At 48.1% G+C, this 15,093-nt stretch overlaps 1 protein-coding gene across 1 annotated transcript; it reads right to left on the reverse strand.

The window, feature by feature from the left end:
* Positions 1-4,595: 4,595 nt before the first annotated feature.
* LOC8053755 (M-phase inducer phosphatase 3-like) lies at positions 4,596-13,422 on the reverse strand. Its single transcript, XM_029984851.3, has 2 exons — positions 13,258-13,422; positions 4,596-7,081 (listed from the first exon to the last, which is right to left on the reverse strand). Exon 2 carries the CDS (start codon positions 7,064-7,066, stop codon positions 5,492-5,494), a length of 1,575 nt encoding a protein of 524 aa, XP_029840711.2. The 5' UTR covers positions 7,067-7,081; positions 13,258-13,422; the 3' UTR covers positions 4,596-5,491.
* Between the last annotated feature and the right edge of the window lie 1,671 nt (positions 13,423-15,093).

Consider the following 15,093-nt stretch of genomic DNA (forward strand, 5'->3'; position numbering starts at 1 on the left):
TGGTTGGGGAATACAATAATTAAAATATGGCAACCAACCAATTCCAAAACATGTAGGAGCCCTACGTTTCGAACCGACTCGGTTCTTCGTCAGGGGCGACTGTGGCCGTTGAGGAGCGACGTTTTTCGATCTTCTTTTTCTTTTCTCAGGGATGTGGCGCATTTCTCGATCTTCTTCTTTCATGAATATGGCGAAGCCCGTTCACATACACTGTTGGTAATGCACCAAGGCACCTATTTATGTTGCCTGGCGTCGTTTGAATATGCCAGGACTCGACGAAAAGCCTATGTCGGTTGTTAGTCTCTGCGTCGATAATGCTGGTGTTGTCGAAGTCAATCCGGTGGTCTTTGACTTCGCAGTGCTCGGCGACTGCGCTGCGCTCGTGGTCGAGCTTGCGAACGTCGTTTTTGTGTTGGCGTATTCTTTCATTGAAATTCTTTGTCTCGCCGATGTAAGTGGCTGGACAATCTGCACAAGGGATCTTATAAACCACGCCCTGCGTTTTTTCTTTCGGAGGGCGATCTTTTGGACGGGGCATGAGTAATCCAAGCGTGGACATCGGCTTGTGGGCTACGCGGATTCCTTCTTTGGCTAGCACGCGTGCAAGCGCCTCGCTTGTTCCTCTGATGTAGGGTACGCAGATGCGCGAGGTTGGGCGTGGCTGCGTACAGGCTTGTGGTTGCTGTTGTCTTTGACCTCGAGCTTGACGACGGGCAACGCGTTGGATGAAGGTGCTCGTGTATCCATTCTTTTTCAGATCAGCACGGACGGTTTTTTCTTCCTTTCTTCTGTCATCTTCAGAGGAGCATATAGCCTTCGTCCTAGACAGCAGTGTCCTAACCACCGATGCTTTGTGGCAGGCTGGGTGATAGGAATCAAACTGGAGATAACGTCCAGTGTGCGTGGGCTTCCTGTAGACTGAAAACTTCAAATTTTCTTTTTCTTTTCTCACGAGCACGTCCAAAAAAGGCAATGAATTGTCTTTTTCAAGTTCCGCTGTAAATTGGATAGCCGGTTCGATGGAGTTGAGGTGTGAGAGGAATCTGTCCACTTCAGATCTTTGAAGGATGCAGAAGCAGTCGTCCACATACCGCACAAATATCTTGGGCGCAGTGGCGAATGACTGCAGGGCCTCTTCCTCAATGGCTTCCATGCACAGGTTAGCCGTGGTAACGGAGACAGATGCGCCCATGGCGGTTCCGCTGGCTTGTTTAAAATACTCTCCCTTGACGCTAAAGTAGGTGTTGCTGAGGCAGAACTCAAGGAGGCGGCACAGTTCCTGCGGCACAGCGTCAAGGGAGAGTATTTTAAACAAGCCAGCGGAACCGCCATGGGCGCATCTGTCTCCGTTACCACGGCTAACCTGTGCATGGAAGCCATTGAGGAAGAGGCCCTGCAGTCATTCGCCACTGCGCCCAAGATATTTGTGCGGTATGTGGACGACTGCTTCTGCATCCTTCAAAGATCTGAAGTGGACAGATTCCTCTCACACCTCAACTCCATCGAACCGGCTATCCAATTTACAGCGAAACTTGAAAAAGACAATTCATTGCCTTTTTTGGACGTGCTCGTGAGAAAAGAAAAAGAAAATTTGAAGTTTTCAGTCTACAGGAAGCCCACGCACACTGGACGTTATCTCCAGTTTGATTCCTATCACCCAGCCTGCCACAAAGCATCGGTGGTTAGGACACTGCTGTCTAGGACGAAGGCTATATGCTCCTCTGAAGATGACAGAAGAAAGGAAGAAAAAACCGTCCGTGCTGATCTGAAAAAGAATGGATACACGAGCACCTTCATCCAACGCGTTGCCCGTCGTCAAGCTCGAGGTCAAAGACAACAGCAACCACAAGCCTGTACGCAGCCACGCCCAACCTCGCGCATCTGCGTACCCTACATCAAAGGAACAAGCGAGGCGCTTGCACGCGTGCTAGCCAAAGAAGGAATCCGCGTAGCCCACAAGCCGATGTCCACGCTTGGATTACTCATGCCCCGTCCAAAAGATCGCCCTCCAAAAGAAAAAACGCAGGGCGTGGTTTATAAGATCCCTTGTGCAGATTGTCCAGCCACTTACATCGGCGAGACAAAGAATTTCAATGAAAGAATACGCCAACACAAAAACGACGTTCGCAAGCTCGACCACGAGCGCAGCGCAGTCGCCGAGCACTGCGAAGTCAAAGACCACCGGATTGACTTCGACAACACCGGCATTATCGACGCAGAGACTAACAACCGACATAGGCTTTTCGTCGAGTCCTGGCATATTCAAACGACGCCAGGAAACATAAATAGGTGCCTTGGTGCATTACCAACAGTGTATGTGAACGGGCTTCGCCATATTCATGAAAGAAGAAGATCGAGAAATGCGCCACATCCCTGAGAAAAGAAAAAGAAGATCGAAAAACGTCGCTCCTCAACGGCCACAGTCGCCCCTGACGAAGAACCGAGTCGGTTCGAAACGTAGGGCTCCTACATGTTTTGGAATTGGTTGGTTGCCATATTTTAATTACCTCATACTTGCACACCTGGAAGGTCTAAGCAAGCACCTCCATTCTGATGCCGATCATCCAAGAGCTAGGAGCGCGATCCTCATACCGCGGTACCACCATCGCCGGAAAGTTTCCATATATTAACGACAGCGCGTCCTGATATCGTGAAACAAACACACGACGCACGAAAAGGGTGAATGGGATGTAGGCAACCTGAATCTTTTAGAAGATTAGGGGGAAAGCCGCACAAAATCAAATAAACATTCGTATCTCCCAAAAGAATATAAGTGTTCTAATATCTTTTGAGCAGCATGCCAGTTAATGACACATCCTTTTCGGTCGATTTCTGTGTTGAAGTTTATTCAGTGTAAAACAGAGTGCCCCCTCCTATTGTGACCTTATGCAAACTTTCGTATAGTCACTATAACCGAAGAGGGCATTGTTAATCGTCTCTGGCTATTAGAAGGCGTGCAGGTGACGATCGTTTTGTGTCCTCTGTGCTTCTTCGAAAAGCGAAGTAGGAGGAAAGGGACGAAAAGTAAAGGCGCGCACAGATTCGATACACAAGCTCGCGTGTACTTTGGCATTTTTGTTTTGTCCTTGGAAGAAAACTAGTTGACCTCGGGAGTTTGCCTTATTTTGTTAGTACCGAGATGCTTCCCCCTTCGCCATGCGCGAGGAAGCTGACTAATTACAATTTGAAAAAAACCGAACACCCTAAAAAAATGGAATCGTGGTTTTAGGTGATAAAAGAAAGTTTTTCAGCATCTGAAGAACACTAGTTGACAGTGTAATTCCGGTAGGGTATTTCCCTTCGTTGTTAGTGTTTTATATTCCCGCTTTTCAACCCATGAATGAAAACGAAAATGTACCGAATTACAACCCGTCCCTTACGTAATGAAGTAAGGAAATCACTTTACAATTACTTCGTAAAACATGTAATTATTTCCTTAAACATTACTGATCAATGTAACGCATTACGAGTGATTTCGTTACTTGTAACGGGTTACGTAGAAGCCTGCTCGGAGGTATACCGACTCATCTTGGCCGCTGACGGGTCGACTGCTCGAGCGCCAGTTAGTTTTTAACTCGAAGTAAGAAGACAGTATGTATAAAGATTGAGTACGAGTCGGTGTTCCTGTGTGTCGCCGACTACTCCTGCAAGTGCAATCGATCCCATCGAGAGAAAACGCGAGCGAGCTGAAAAACACTGCCAATGTGCAGACACACACTTGGGACAATTAAGCTCTCAACATGGATTCCGGCGTGGTTTTGAGGTGCAATTACGTAGCTACCTATGCTCAGTTAGAAGCGGAACGTACCATGGCGTGTGTAAAAGTACAATAGAATAGCTTAAGTAGTCCTATTTCGGTTGATGAAAAACGCGTCATTGGTCAAAAGTAGAAGCCCGACAACAGCTACGTTTTTTTTCTTCGCCCTACAATTACACGCTATGCTATACTTAAATACGAGTGGTCTAGCGCACACCAGAGCTCTGGCGCACACCAGCTCGGAGCACGTGAAGCGAAAGCTCGCGCTGAAGAACCCAGGGATCCTGGGTTCAATCTTCATTCTTTCCCGTTTAGCTATGGATAAGCATCGTACCGGCGTGCGGTCCTGAAGGACCTGAAGGACACGGCGCTCCTAGAAATTCTTTAGGAGGCCACCTGCAGTTTAACACACCAGAACAAGGCACGGCTACCCAATTTACCGTTCCAGCTCATGATTACGAAACCTGCATTTCGGACACATCTTGTTCTACCAAGACAAAAAACGTCATTCCTTCAAAGGAACGTTCGTGCCGATATTAGCCCCGAAGCACTGCTACGAGCCACCGCAGCTTTAAGATATTTAGCTATTCGCCCTAAGACGGCTCCATATCAAACTTCGACAGGCTTTGCGTCTTAAGGCTTGGGTCGTCCTACGACTCGACACGCCGGCGATAACCAACCCCCCCCCCCCCCCCCCAATAAAAAAGAAAAAAAGAAAAAAGAACTTAATTTTTTCTTTATCCTTCCTTTTTCACCCAATCCTCTTCCCTATCGGCAGTGACATCTGCACACTAAGTGCACAAGCAATAGTCGATTAAAAAAATAAATATAATAAACATTGCTTTCACTCATTCGCATATTTATTTTTGTTCACTGTACACCACCAAACAAAAAACGACGATTCAACAATGAAGAGTTCACTTGATTGCACTATTCAACCGTTACATCGGTACAATTCGAACTACCTCACCTCTGATGGCCGCACAGCGCTGAGTGGCTTCGATTCTATAAACCACCGTGGTTTTGCTGACGTCAGCACGTATTATAGGTATGCAAGAGTTACCTATTCAAACGGTGCTTCACAGGCTAAGCTGAGTCGGGAACACCAAATGTTATTCATCAAATCATATTTTATCAGGTTTAAATGCACCAGTATCGCCATCGGGTCGACAGGCGCCCGATCAAATAGAAATAAATAGGCGTTATATAACCTCCTTCGGTACTTGCGAGTTCACTTAATGCAATTAATTTGGTAATCTACTGCAGGTCAAAGATATGCGAAACGTTGACGAAGAGTAGGAGTTATAAAGCCGGATCAACGCGAGAATGTGAAGGCCTAATAATTTACAAATTTTCAAAAAATAATAGCATAAAAATATATCTAAAAATCTATCATGATGATGCACGAGTATTAATAGCACACAAGGGCGAATATTAAAATAAACTGACGCGAGGGTTCTAAGCACTTGCCACCTCGTGCACCTGTCTATTTGCAGAAGATGGGCCGGTACTGAGATTCATTTGGCTCTCTAAAGATGAATGCACACAACGATACACGTGCTGATGTCTAGGAGGTTGGTGGGCCTTGCTTTTGTTACCATCGCAATGCAGCTTGCTTTGGCTGATTTCACCTAATATAAAAAAAATAATGCGCTGTTGCGCTCAGTTACAGTCCCTGAATTGCTCTACCTTCAAATGCGTCGCGCATTCAACGAATCCCGTTCACTGTATTGGCTATTGAAGTGTCTCTTTATGCTGGCTCGAAGGTGTGCACAGTGCTGTGCGGACATGACGGGCCTTGCGGCGCTTGGCGGTAGACTTCGCCTGTCCGCGGTAAACACACAGATGTGCCTCGTAATCCTTGTGACGCATGGGCACGTAGCCGCAGGGCTCGCAGAGGTCCTCGAACAACTCGTAGAAGGCCTTATACCCCCCTTGCAGCAGGTACACCTCCGGATGGCGCAGTTCCGGGTAGACGTCCATGTGAAGCTGTCGGTCTTCATGGCGCAGTAGACGGGCAAGCTTCGGGGCCCGCTCGGACGAGAACTCGCAGTGGAACACCAGAACGTGGCGTGTGTGTGAAGAACTTAGGCAGGTTTCATCGAGGAAGGCTCCCAAGAGATCCTGAGGCTCGAAGACGTTGACGGCCCCTTGCACGTGACCTCCGAGGTATTCGAATGGGTAGCGGCAGTCGATGACCGTGTAGTTGTCCACGACTGATTGGTACTTTCCTTGGATCAGATCGGCTAGAGTCGACGGCGTTATCATCTTGAGGTCATGTGCCGCGCCTTCTACAAGTGGCAGTGCGCACTTCTTGCTAAAGTTTCCGATCAAACTGGGATCCTTGTCTGCTTGCTTCAAGGCAGTATCGATGTCGGCCGCAGACAGGGACCGTGGCATACTGTCCACCTTGGGCGTGCATCGCGGCTCGTTGAAACTGATCACTTTCTTATTGCCGACGAAACTGGGCCTCAGTACCTGCATCCTGAGGGGACGGCTTGGTGATCCTGGACGTTTGAAGGAGCCTTTCAAAGCTGGACGTGGTAAGAATGGGCTCGAAAGATCCTCCCAATCGTGACTGCGGCCAAGAGCTGGGCTTGCCGACGACGACAAATCGTCTAGAGCTGCTTTTAGTGGACTGATGTGCAGCGGGGAACGAAAAAGCATGTCGAAGCTACTCGGTAGCTGCGGTTCCTTGTTCTCTATGCCGAGCTCAAAAAGGGGCATAAATCCGTCTCTGCTGCTCTCACTTACACAACCGCTGTCCGGAAACTCCTCCCAGGATGATGGTGCGGAAGAGGTACTGGAGGCCCCGCCACCGCCACTCCCAATCTTCTGACTCGAGGCTTTTATGCAACCAGAAACCTTAGGGCTGCCATCGCTTGACCGACTTCTGCATCGCCATTGCACTCTTTGTTCGGAAGTCTCGAGCCCTAAAGACGGCACTGGGCTAGGCTTGACGTGTGATCGCTGTTTCGACCTCCTTCCCCCTGGTTTTCCGAGGATGAAGTCTAGGCTTTTGCGACAGACTCTTTCCTTGGGTTGTCCAGTGCCATTTTCATGAGCATGAGAGGTCTCCCTTACCGCCTCGCTTGTTTTATCTGGAGGCTTGCCGTGCTCGTCTGATGTCGATTCGTGGGCGCCTGGCTCCGATGTGGTCTCGAGGAGTTGACGTCTGGAGCTGAAGGCACTTTCTTGAAGTGCAGCTGACTCTTCGAAGATCTGGGAACACTCTCTTTCGAAGAGCAGACCTGACTCGCTGTCGGTGGTGTGGCTCCCATCCGACCGACTGCTAGGGGTGAGATCCATGGCTTGCTTGGGCAGCTGGAACAGTATTGAGAACTTGTTATAGCACCAAAAATATTCATTGCCTAGAACAGTGGTTCTCAAATGGGGGTCCGCGGACCCTTGGGGATCCGCGAAGGCATTCTAGGGTTCCATAATCCCTGCCTCATCAGTAGAGCCCGGCAATAAATGTAGTCTTTTTTCAGATTGAGAAGAAACTTTCCAATTGTTTGGTGAGTCTTTTTAGTTTCTATGTTAATGAGAGAAGTCTACTTCACTCTAGGCCTCAGTTATATAGATTGATTAAATCATTATCATAACTAACCTATAGCTTTCCCCTCCCTTCACCACGAAGGGGGTCCTTCATCATTCCCGCCGATCCACAAGGGGTCTGCGAAGCATCAATGGTTGAGAACCACTGGCCTAGAAGACTGAAACGTGGTAGTGGGGATGTAGACTGACACCTTGCTTACAAACAGGTTATCATTTGTCCACACCGGGTTTAAGCGCTGCTAATCCGCTGAAACGAGATTCGTGTTAAGCGAAGCGTCTGCACCACGCCGACAACTGCTCAACCGCAGCGGGTGATGTCAGGGCAGCGTGCGGGTGTGTTCCGAGACCAGATATAATATCCCCGACTGTGTCGTATTTATAGCCAAATAACTTAATTTTAGCACACAGACCAGTGTCAGCGAGCGGGCGCATGGAAAATCCTCCAGAAATTATCCCCTTCTCTTCCGCAATCCACGAATAGTTCGAAATGTCAAGGAAACTGAAGTGGCATCTCCGCAAAACCACCGACCCCGAGCTCTTATAGCGTTCATCCGTAAAAACACACAATTTTATTTTGTAGTTGCGACGCTGAAATTACGAGCTTTTCGGATATCAACGGAAAGTTTACCGGCAAGTGTTTTTTTTTTTTTTTTTTCGGATTTATTTGAAAACACGAAACTCTAGTCTTAATGCCCCCCCCCCCCCCCCCCCCCTTACACGCCTGTCACTATGTCAGCTTGCCTGCCACGTATTCAAAATATAATTATTGAGCCGTTTTCTCACGATTGGGGCGACTATGACAGGCGCTCGTCGTGAAAAAAAGGTCGACTTGTTCGCTTACTTTTTTTTTCTGTCCCGTCCCCCGAAATTCCGAGCGTGGGCACCCCCCAAACGTCGAAGCAAGCGTGAGACCCTCCCAGAAAGCGGCTTTTGTGCTCCTTGTGAAGTTTTTCGGATCTCCCTCCCGAAGGACGAAGAAAGGCGTTCCACGCCACTTCTTTCCGCCCAGTGAAAAGAGGAAAAGAAAAAGAAAGCGCACGAAGGTCGGAGCGTCTAGGAGGCGGCTTCAAGTTTCACTGGCTCGAAATACGCTTCCCTACAACTCGCGTCCGTTCGAAGCTACAATCCCACGAACCTAATCAAGCAGTGCCAAAAGCTCCATCGTCACGATGATAGTTGTTTTCGTGGGTTTACTATCAGCGACCAAACCAATCGCGTGCAGAAAAGAAAAACAACAACACTAGATCACGGCACTCTGCGTACTTTGTTTATTTTAACGCACAGAGACAATAGTGAGTTTTTAGTATTGCGTATACGAGCGAACGCAAGCCCTCTGCGTTAGCGTTGCGGGTCCCACACTGCGCGTGCGCGGAGCCCAAACCGCGGTCTTGAATCGGCGCATGGCTACTTCGCGCATGCGCAGCGTGAAACTCACAACGCCAACGCAAACACATAGCGCTTGCGTTTGCTCCGTATACGCAATAGTAAACCTCACTAAGGAGGACTACGACGATACACATTTAATGCTGTTCGATTGGACCGGTCGCATACCGTAGCGTCTACTGCGGTCGGACATCAATTCCGACCGCAAGTAGTGTAGAGTAATTTTCAGCGAAGCCCGTGCGCTTACCTTCTCCGAGCTGTAACCCTGGCGACACTGGGACAGCATTTTCGGCGGCGTGGCACTAACCGAGCGGGAAAGGTCGCTGTCTGGACGTGGGGAGGGGAGATACCCCACATGCGCAGAGAACTAACCTGCCGGATGTGAAGAAAACCGGCTTCCCTCTACCCTGAACCCGACTGCGCGCTCTCCGTTCCTCCTCCGACCGACCTGTCCCGCTTTCGCCCGCTTCGAGATTCCCTACATATAGGGACTTTGACCCGCCCCGCGGTTTCCGCTGCCGGCGCGCGGCGTGGTGAACCCTTGAGGTCACGTGACACAAAGAATTCGAGACACTTTCAAAAGCTCCTGTCAAGCAGAAACGGCAGCCGGTGGAAAAACTCTCAACTTCGTGAAACGAAGTTGAGACGCAGTCCAGACGCAGCAGGCGCTACGATGCTGACGGGATCACTCGGGCAGCGCCGAAAGTGCACCGTCATGGTGTTCGTCATGTTTCCGTTCGTGTTACACCATCGCCGAACCAATCATAAACCAAAAAAAAAAAAGGCCGAGTGAGTTGAGTTCTTGACGCCACTCAATTGGTGCCATTACCTCGTGACTTAAGCTGAAACTAAGTATAATTATTAATTTCACAATGACAAATAAACCCGGGACTGGGGAAATTTAAAAAAGAAAGAAAACGAAAAATAACCCAGACTGTCTCAACTGAACTTTATGCAGAAACTTTGAGTTCTAAAATCACGCACCCATAATGACGAATGCTATGGGCTAGAAATTAGGACGATTAAATGGTTAAGATATTAAAAAAAAAATTACCCGATAAGCAGCTAACACCTACAAAGGGGTAATTTTTAAAATTTCCAAGTGTGAGCACAATAAAGGAACACTCAATTACCAGGAACATATCACTTCGAAATAAAGGAATAACAGCGTAGAAAGAAGCGAGCTGGTGGGTTAATTTTAATAAACCATCAGAGACCGAGAAAAAAGTAAAAAGAAGGTGGGAAAACACGCAGGGTGTGTTGCCGCTGTTGCGTTGTTCGTCCCCTTGTAATCGGCCTGTTTTTACACATATAATATTACTTTCGCTCATGCTGAAACCAGCACGAATAGTACTTCAGCGCTCTCCAGTTGATGTTGAAACCTGTCAATATGCACATGAACAAATATGCACATGAACAGAGTTAGACGAGACAGCCCTCCTGCTTCCAGATGAGGTCCTGTTTTGGCTCTGCTCCCTGCCGTCCCTGAAGTCACGGACAATCACTAGGTCTCAACAGGCCTCTGTACATCCTACTAACGGGAGATTTCTAATTCACGTGTTTACAAGAGACTTCTAAATCCAGACTGCATTAGGATGTAGAAAGAAGAATAGGAAGGGCCTTCTTCGTCATTTCAAGGTGAGTCGAATTGAATTTTTTTTTGACGTTAGTAGCAATTCAAAATTATGTAAACAGTAAAAAAAAAAAAAAAAAAAAAATCGGAGCTTGTTTTGTAGTGATTTTACTAGAATGCCGCCATTTGCGCAGTCCCAGAGAGATCCGTGGCCCTAAACTCGTCAAACACAAAGTTGGAGCCGAAAGTTCGCGCCGAGTGGACGTCGGTGAAAAAAGCGCGAAGTCATCGTCTTGTTATTGTCAATCGGCGCGCTCCGACAACTTCGGCACTAACTTTGTGTTTGACGAGTTTAGAGGCCCTGGACGGGATGAGGCCACTCTCATTCCCCGCACCAGAAGCATGACACACAACGAGAGACCACGATGACGATGCGATTATCTTTCGAAATGCTGCCCTCGGTCAGCAGCTCTCGAATCCCTGCACAATGACGGACTAACACCTCAACGTCACGGAATACAAAAAAAAAAAAAAAAGAAATAAATAAAATAAACACATTTAGAGAAAAAGTTCATGAGCGCAGTGACGTTGCACTTTCGACGATGTTTGAGTGGCTCGTCAACTCGTATGTTGGCCGTGCTCCAACGCTTCGTATAAGGAATGACCTGCACGTTCCTCGATGCAGTTGTACCGCCATTGTGCACTGGTTCCGACCTTCTTATAATCGGCACGTGACTTTCGAAAGAACCGTAGTAAAAAAGTCCTATTCCTCGCGAAGCATCATCAGTTCCACTTTATGTAGAGAATTTAGACATGTGTAGTGCACTTTACATAAGGCATATGTCATCTTATCGAGACGTAGCCGCTTCAAACGCTAAAAGCATCGCTTCTTTCTCCGCCAACCAAATCTTAGAACTACAGTCGCCGGCCATATGAGCTCCCCCGGCCGAACGCCAACCGGGTCAGCGAAAATCCCGCACGCGGCGCGTCGAACGTTGCCGAGTTTTGGGAACCGGGCTATTGAGACCAAACCATTCTGTTATCAAAGGGGTGGACGCATAGCTTTTACCGGGATTTCAGCCTTTAGAAGTGTGCATCACGAAAACATGGCCGATTAGAATTGCCGTCTTCAGGTGTTGGCCCCAAGTGTTCGGAGATGACGGTATAACTGCTGATAAACTGAAGCTTGCTTTATCCATAGATAAAGCAGCAGTGTTCGATCGATGCTTAAAAATGTGAAGACCCTATGTTTGATATGATAGGCATGACAACAATGACCCCTCGGCAAGCGAGAAGTGGCTGACCAGGAAGCCATCTGCGAAGTCATCGTGTAGATAATTACCCTTGGCGAAGCAACACGCTACTGAGCGCAAAACAAGAGTCTCTTCGATAAAATGCGTTCATGAAAAGTGCCTTAATCTTTATTCTGCTTCGACACAAATCTTTTTCTTTTTGTTATTTATAGCATATCCCTAAAGATTAAATAAATTATTTCAAAATCGCTCGTTATTGTCTAGTCTAGGTTTAAGAAATATTGTAAGAAAGTTTTTGCGTGGGATTACTCTTCGGGTAGGAAATATATAGAATGACAAACCGATTTTGCAAATAAAAAAAAGTAGCATACAACATGTCAGAGATATTATGCAGCGAAGAATTTTGATAAGCCGTCTGCGTTTTTACCTACAACTGGAAGCGGGATCGTAATCTGCCCGTGCTTCAGATTCACGTTCCAAAACGCGGAATGCTATTAAACTTCCTGCGTCCACCACTCTGATAAGAAAATGGTATGGTCCCAATAGCCCGGCTCCCAGAACGCGGCAACGCTCGACGCGCCGCATGCGGGATTTTCGCTGCTCCGGTCGGCGTTCGGCCGGGGGAGCTCATATGGCCGGCGACTGTACCTCGCACGGCGTACGAACAAAGCGCAAAACTTAAACATGACTGTAAACCTGAGACTGGGGCAGAAAAGCGAACACAACAGAAGGTAGTAAGTAAAAGAGGAGGCAACGTCTCATCACGCTTTCGTCCATACATCCTCGCACAGAGTGCTGGGGGTCGTGATTGGGACGTTGCCTCCTCTTTTACTACCTTCTGTTGCGTTCTCTTTTCTGCCGCTGTCTCAGGTTTACAATCATGTTCAACTTACAGCAGCTCGCCTGCACTCTGACTATTTTTTCCGCAAAACTTCCTTTTTCCTCGTGACGTCATCGTTTGTAGACCCCGACCCCCAGCACTCTGTGCGAGGATATATGGAGGAAAGCGTGATCAAGTGGCGAAGGATCGATGGCATGACTGGTCCAACGCGCTCGCAGCTTCCACTGCAGTGTCGGCGTAGAGGTAAACGGAGCGGGCGAAACGGACGATGCGTTCATCTGGCTTTCGCCGCGGGATAGTGCCAAGCTCTTCGCGAGATGCCGCAATACGCACTGGCGGCTGTGCTGACGCAAGCTAGGCAGCGTTGCGTGGTTCCACTAGCGATGACGTGTGCAGGAAAAAGGCCCACTCCTTCTCATAGCAGAACGGACGTTGGAGACGAGCGAATTCGGGCATCGCTGTGACAGAGAAAAACAAACAAAAGAAAAACTATCGTATGAATTGAAAGCTTGCCAAGCGTGCTGCCGCGCCGCTTGCGGCGGCGATTTCGGCGCGAAATTGCAGTATGTGAAACATGCCTTAACTCTATTAATTACGCATCGGCCGTCATTTTGTAAAAGTAAATTGTACAGTCTGGCCGACCTGTACAGTAGAAGTAATTTACAGTTCAGTGCGAGTACTGTACTCCAGTTCGATGAATTGTACAGTACAATCCTGTGATTTCGTCGTCACATTACAGCCACGGGATGCTTCCATGGTACGGGCTGTTGCGGCGCCGTGCTGTTCCCGAGCCAATAAAGATTGACTATACTACAAGCCATCGTGAGAGCGATGACACTGTCACTTTAACCTGATCACTGCTGCTGAAGAAACAAATAAAACCGCGACTTACCGAGCTCCCGACGCGAAGGCGACGAACAGGAGATTCTGAAGCCCCTTTATGGTCCACTTTACGCAGAAGGAACGTTGGACTGCGGCACGCCGATGGCAAAGGAAGAGGCAGCCGGCCGCTGCCACCGCAAGCACGCGTCTGCGCGTGACAAATGGTGCAACGCTCAGTGTTGTCAGCCCTCTTCTACGCTGCCGCCGTAGATTCCCAAATTGCCGGGTAAGTTGCCCGCTGCCCGAGTAACGCAAAACCGTGCCCGTGGCTGCGATATCGGACGACCGCAGGTGTGAACATAAATCGTGTTTGCAACTATTCAGGCATTATCCACGACCAGCGGAATAAAATGTCGCGTGACGTTAAAGGGCAACTCCGGTCCATACTTTCGATTTTGGGATTGTGGCTGTTTTAGTGCAGTTAGCGCCCCTGAGTTGCAAGGTATAATTTTTTTCTCGTTATTGTGCGTAGTTTTAAATATATCGACGTCTCAAAGTTGTGTTTGGGGCGCGGCCGACAAAACCGAAACTAGCCGCTCGAGGTTCCGGCGACACTGGAAATCAGCCGCTATGTGGACGTGACGCCAAGATCGTTCTCGTTCAGCGAGTACGCAGTCCAAGCGGCACCTACCTCTGTTGCGCTAGTCGTCTAAACATAGAATGTAAACTGATTTTGTTTTAATTCTGTATACCTGGTAGTTATCCAGCATATGTAGCAAGAGTTAGTGCGTATACCCAAAAGCTAGCGACTGGAAAACCCGACAACTCGTTCGGTGGCGTACTCGGCGGCCGCCGCCGCGCGTGCGCTATGCCGTGCCGTACTCCTTGCTTGTGTACCCAAAAGCTAGCGACTGGAAAACGAGTGAACTCGTTCGGTGCCGTACTCGGCAGCTGTCGGCGTGCGTGCGGTCTCCCGCACCCGTCTCTAAGCGTAAATTGTCATCGGGGCTCCGTGGATGGAGCGGCGTTGCTCTACGCCGCGCTGCCAGTGACGTACAGTGCTGGCGCTTTCGCGCGGCGGGTCAGTCCCAGACACGAAGCTTTGAGGCTCTCCGGCGCGTTCCGCAACAACCGAACAGACGTGTGTCTAGCTGCAGACGTCTGTTTTTTCGTTATTTTTTTCTCAGGCGCGTAAAAGCCGAATTTGTAAGCTACGACACTAATTCACCACATAAGTTCGTCCAGGTAGTGAATCTTTGTACCAATAAAAAAAACTTGCCGCACTAAAAAGAAAAAAAGTTCATTGGGCAGTTATTTTCTTCTCAAAGCTAGCAAAAGTTTTGTGGGTGATAAAGGAAAACAGAGAACGTTAGCAAGGTGAGAACATTTTCTTTCCCTTCCGCACTCCCACCCCCACCCACAATTTTTTTTATTAGAAGATATAGGATTTTAAGTTTTCCTTCGTAACTTTTGACTAAAACAAGTTTTTTTTTTTTTTTTTTTTTTTTTTTTTTTGCATTTTTAAATATTATATTTACCTCCAGCCGAACTCGGTCAAATTAGAGAGTTGTGACTTACAAATCCGAACTTTCGCGATTTCTTTTAAGTCCCTTGTGGTATTCACAAGCGCAATGTTAATTAATACTGCTGCGTAACGGGTTCGAACGATTGGGAGGCGAATGTTTATATCGCATGAGCTTCACGCGCCGGCCGTTCGCTAGTAGTCGTTACGGACCTGAATACTACGCACGAGATTGCGTAGTAAACAAGCAGTGACGCAAAGCAGAACATTGTTTTCGTTTTCATTACAAACTTCAGTGTTTGGAGCTAGTTAGTGGTTGTACTCTACATGTCCACCATTCCCCATGAATGCTCAATCTTCAACACTGCACTTGACAATGACTGT

The sequence above is a fragment of the Ixodes scapularis genome, unplaced genomic scaffold (genome assembly GCF_016920785.2).
Source record: "Ixodes scapularis isolate PalLabHiFi unplaced genomic scaffold, ASM1692078v2 PGA_scaffold7__128_contigs__length_106722199, whole genome shotgun sequence".
In the NCBI taxonomy this organism is placed as follows: Eukaryota; Metazoa; Arthropoda; class Arachnida; order Ixodida; family Ixodidae; genus Ixodes; species Ixodes scapularis.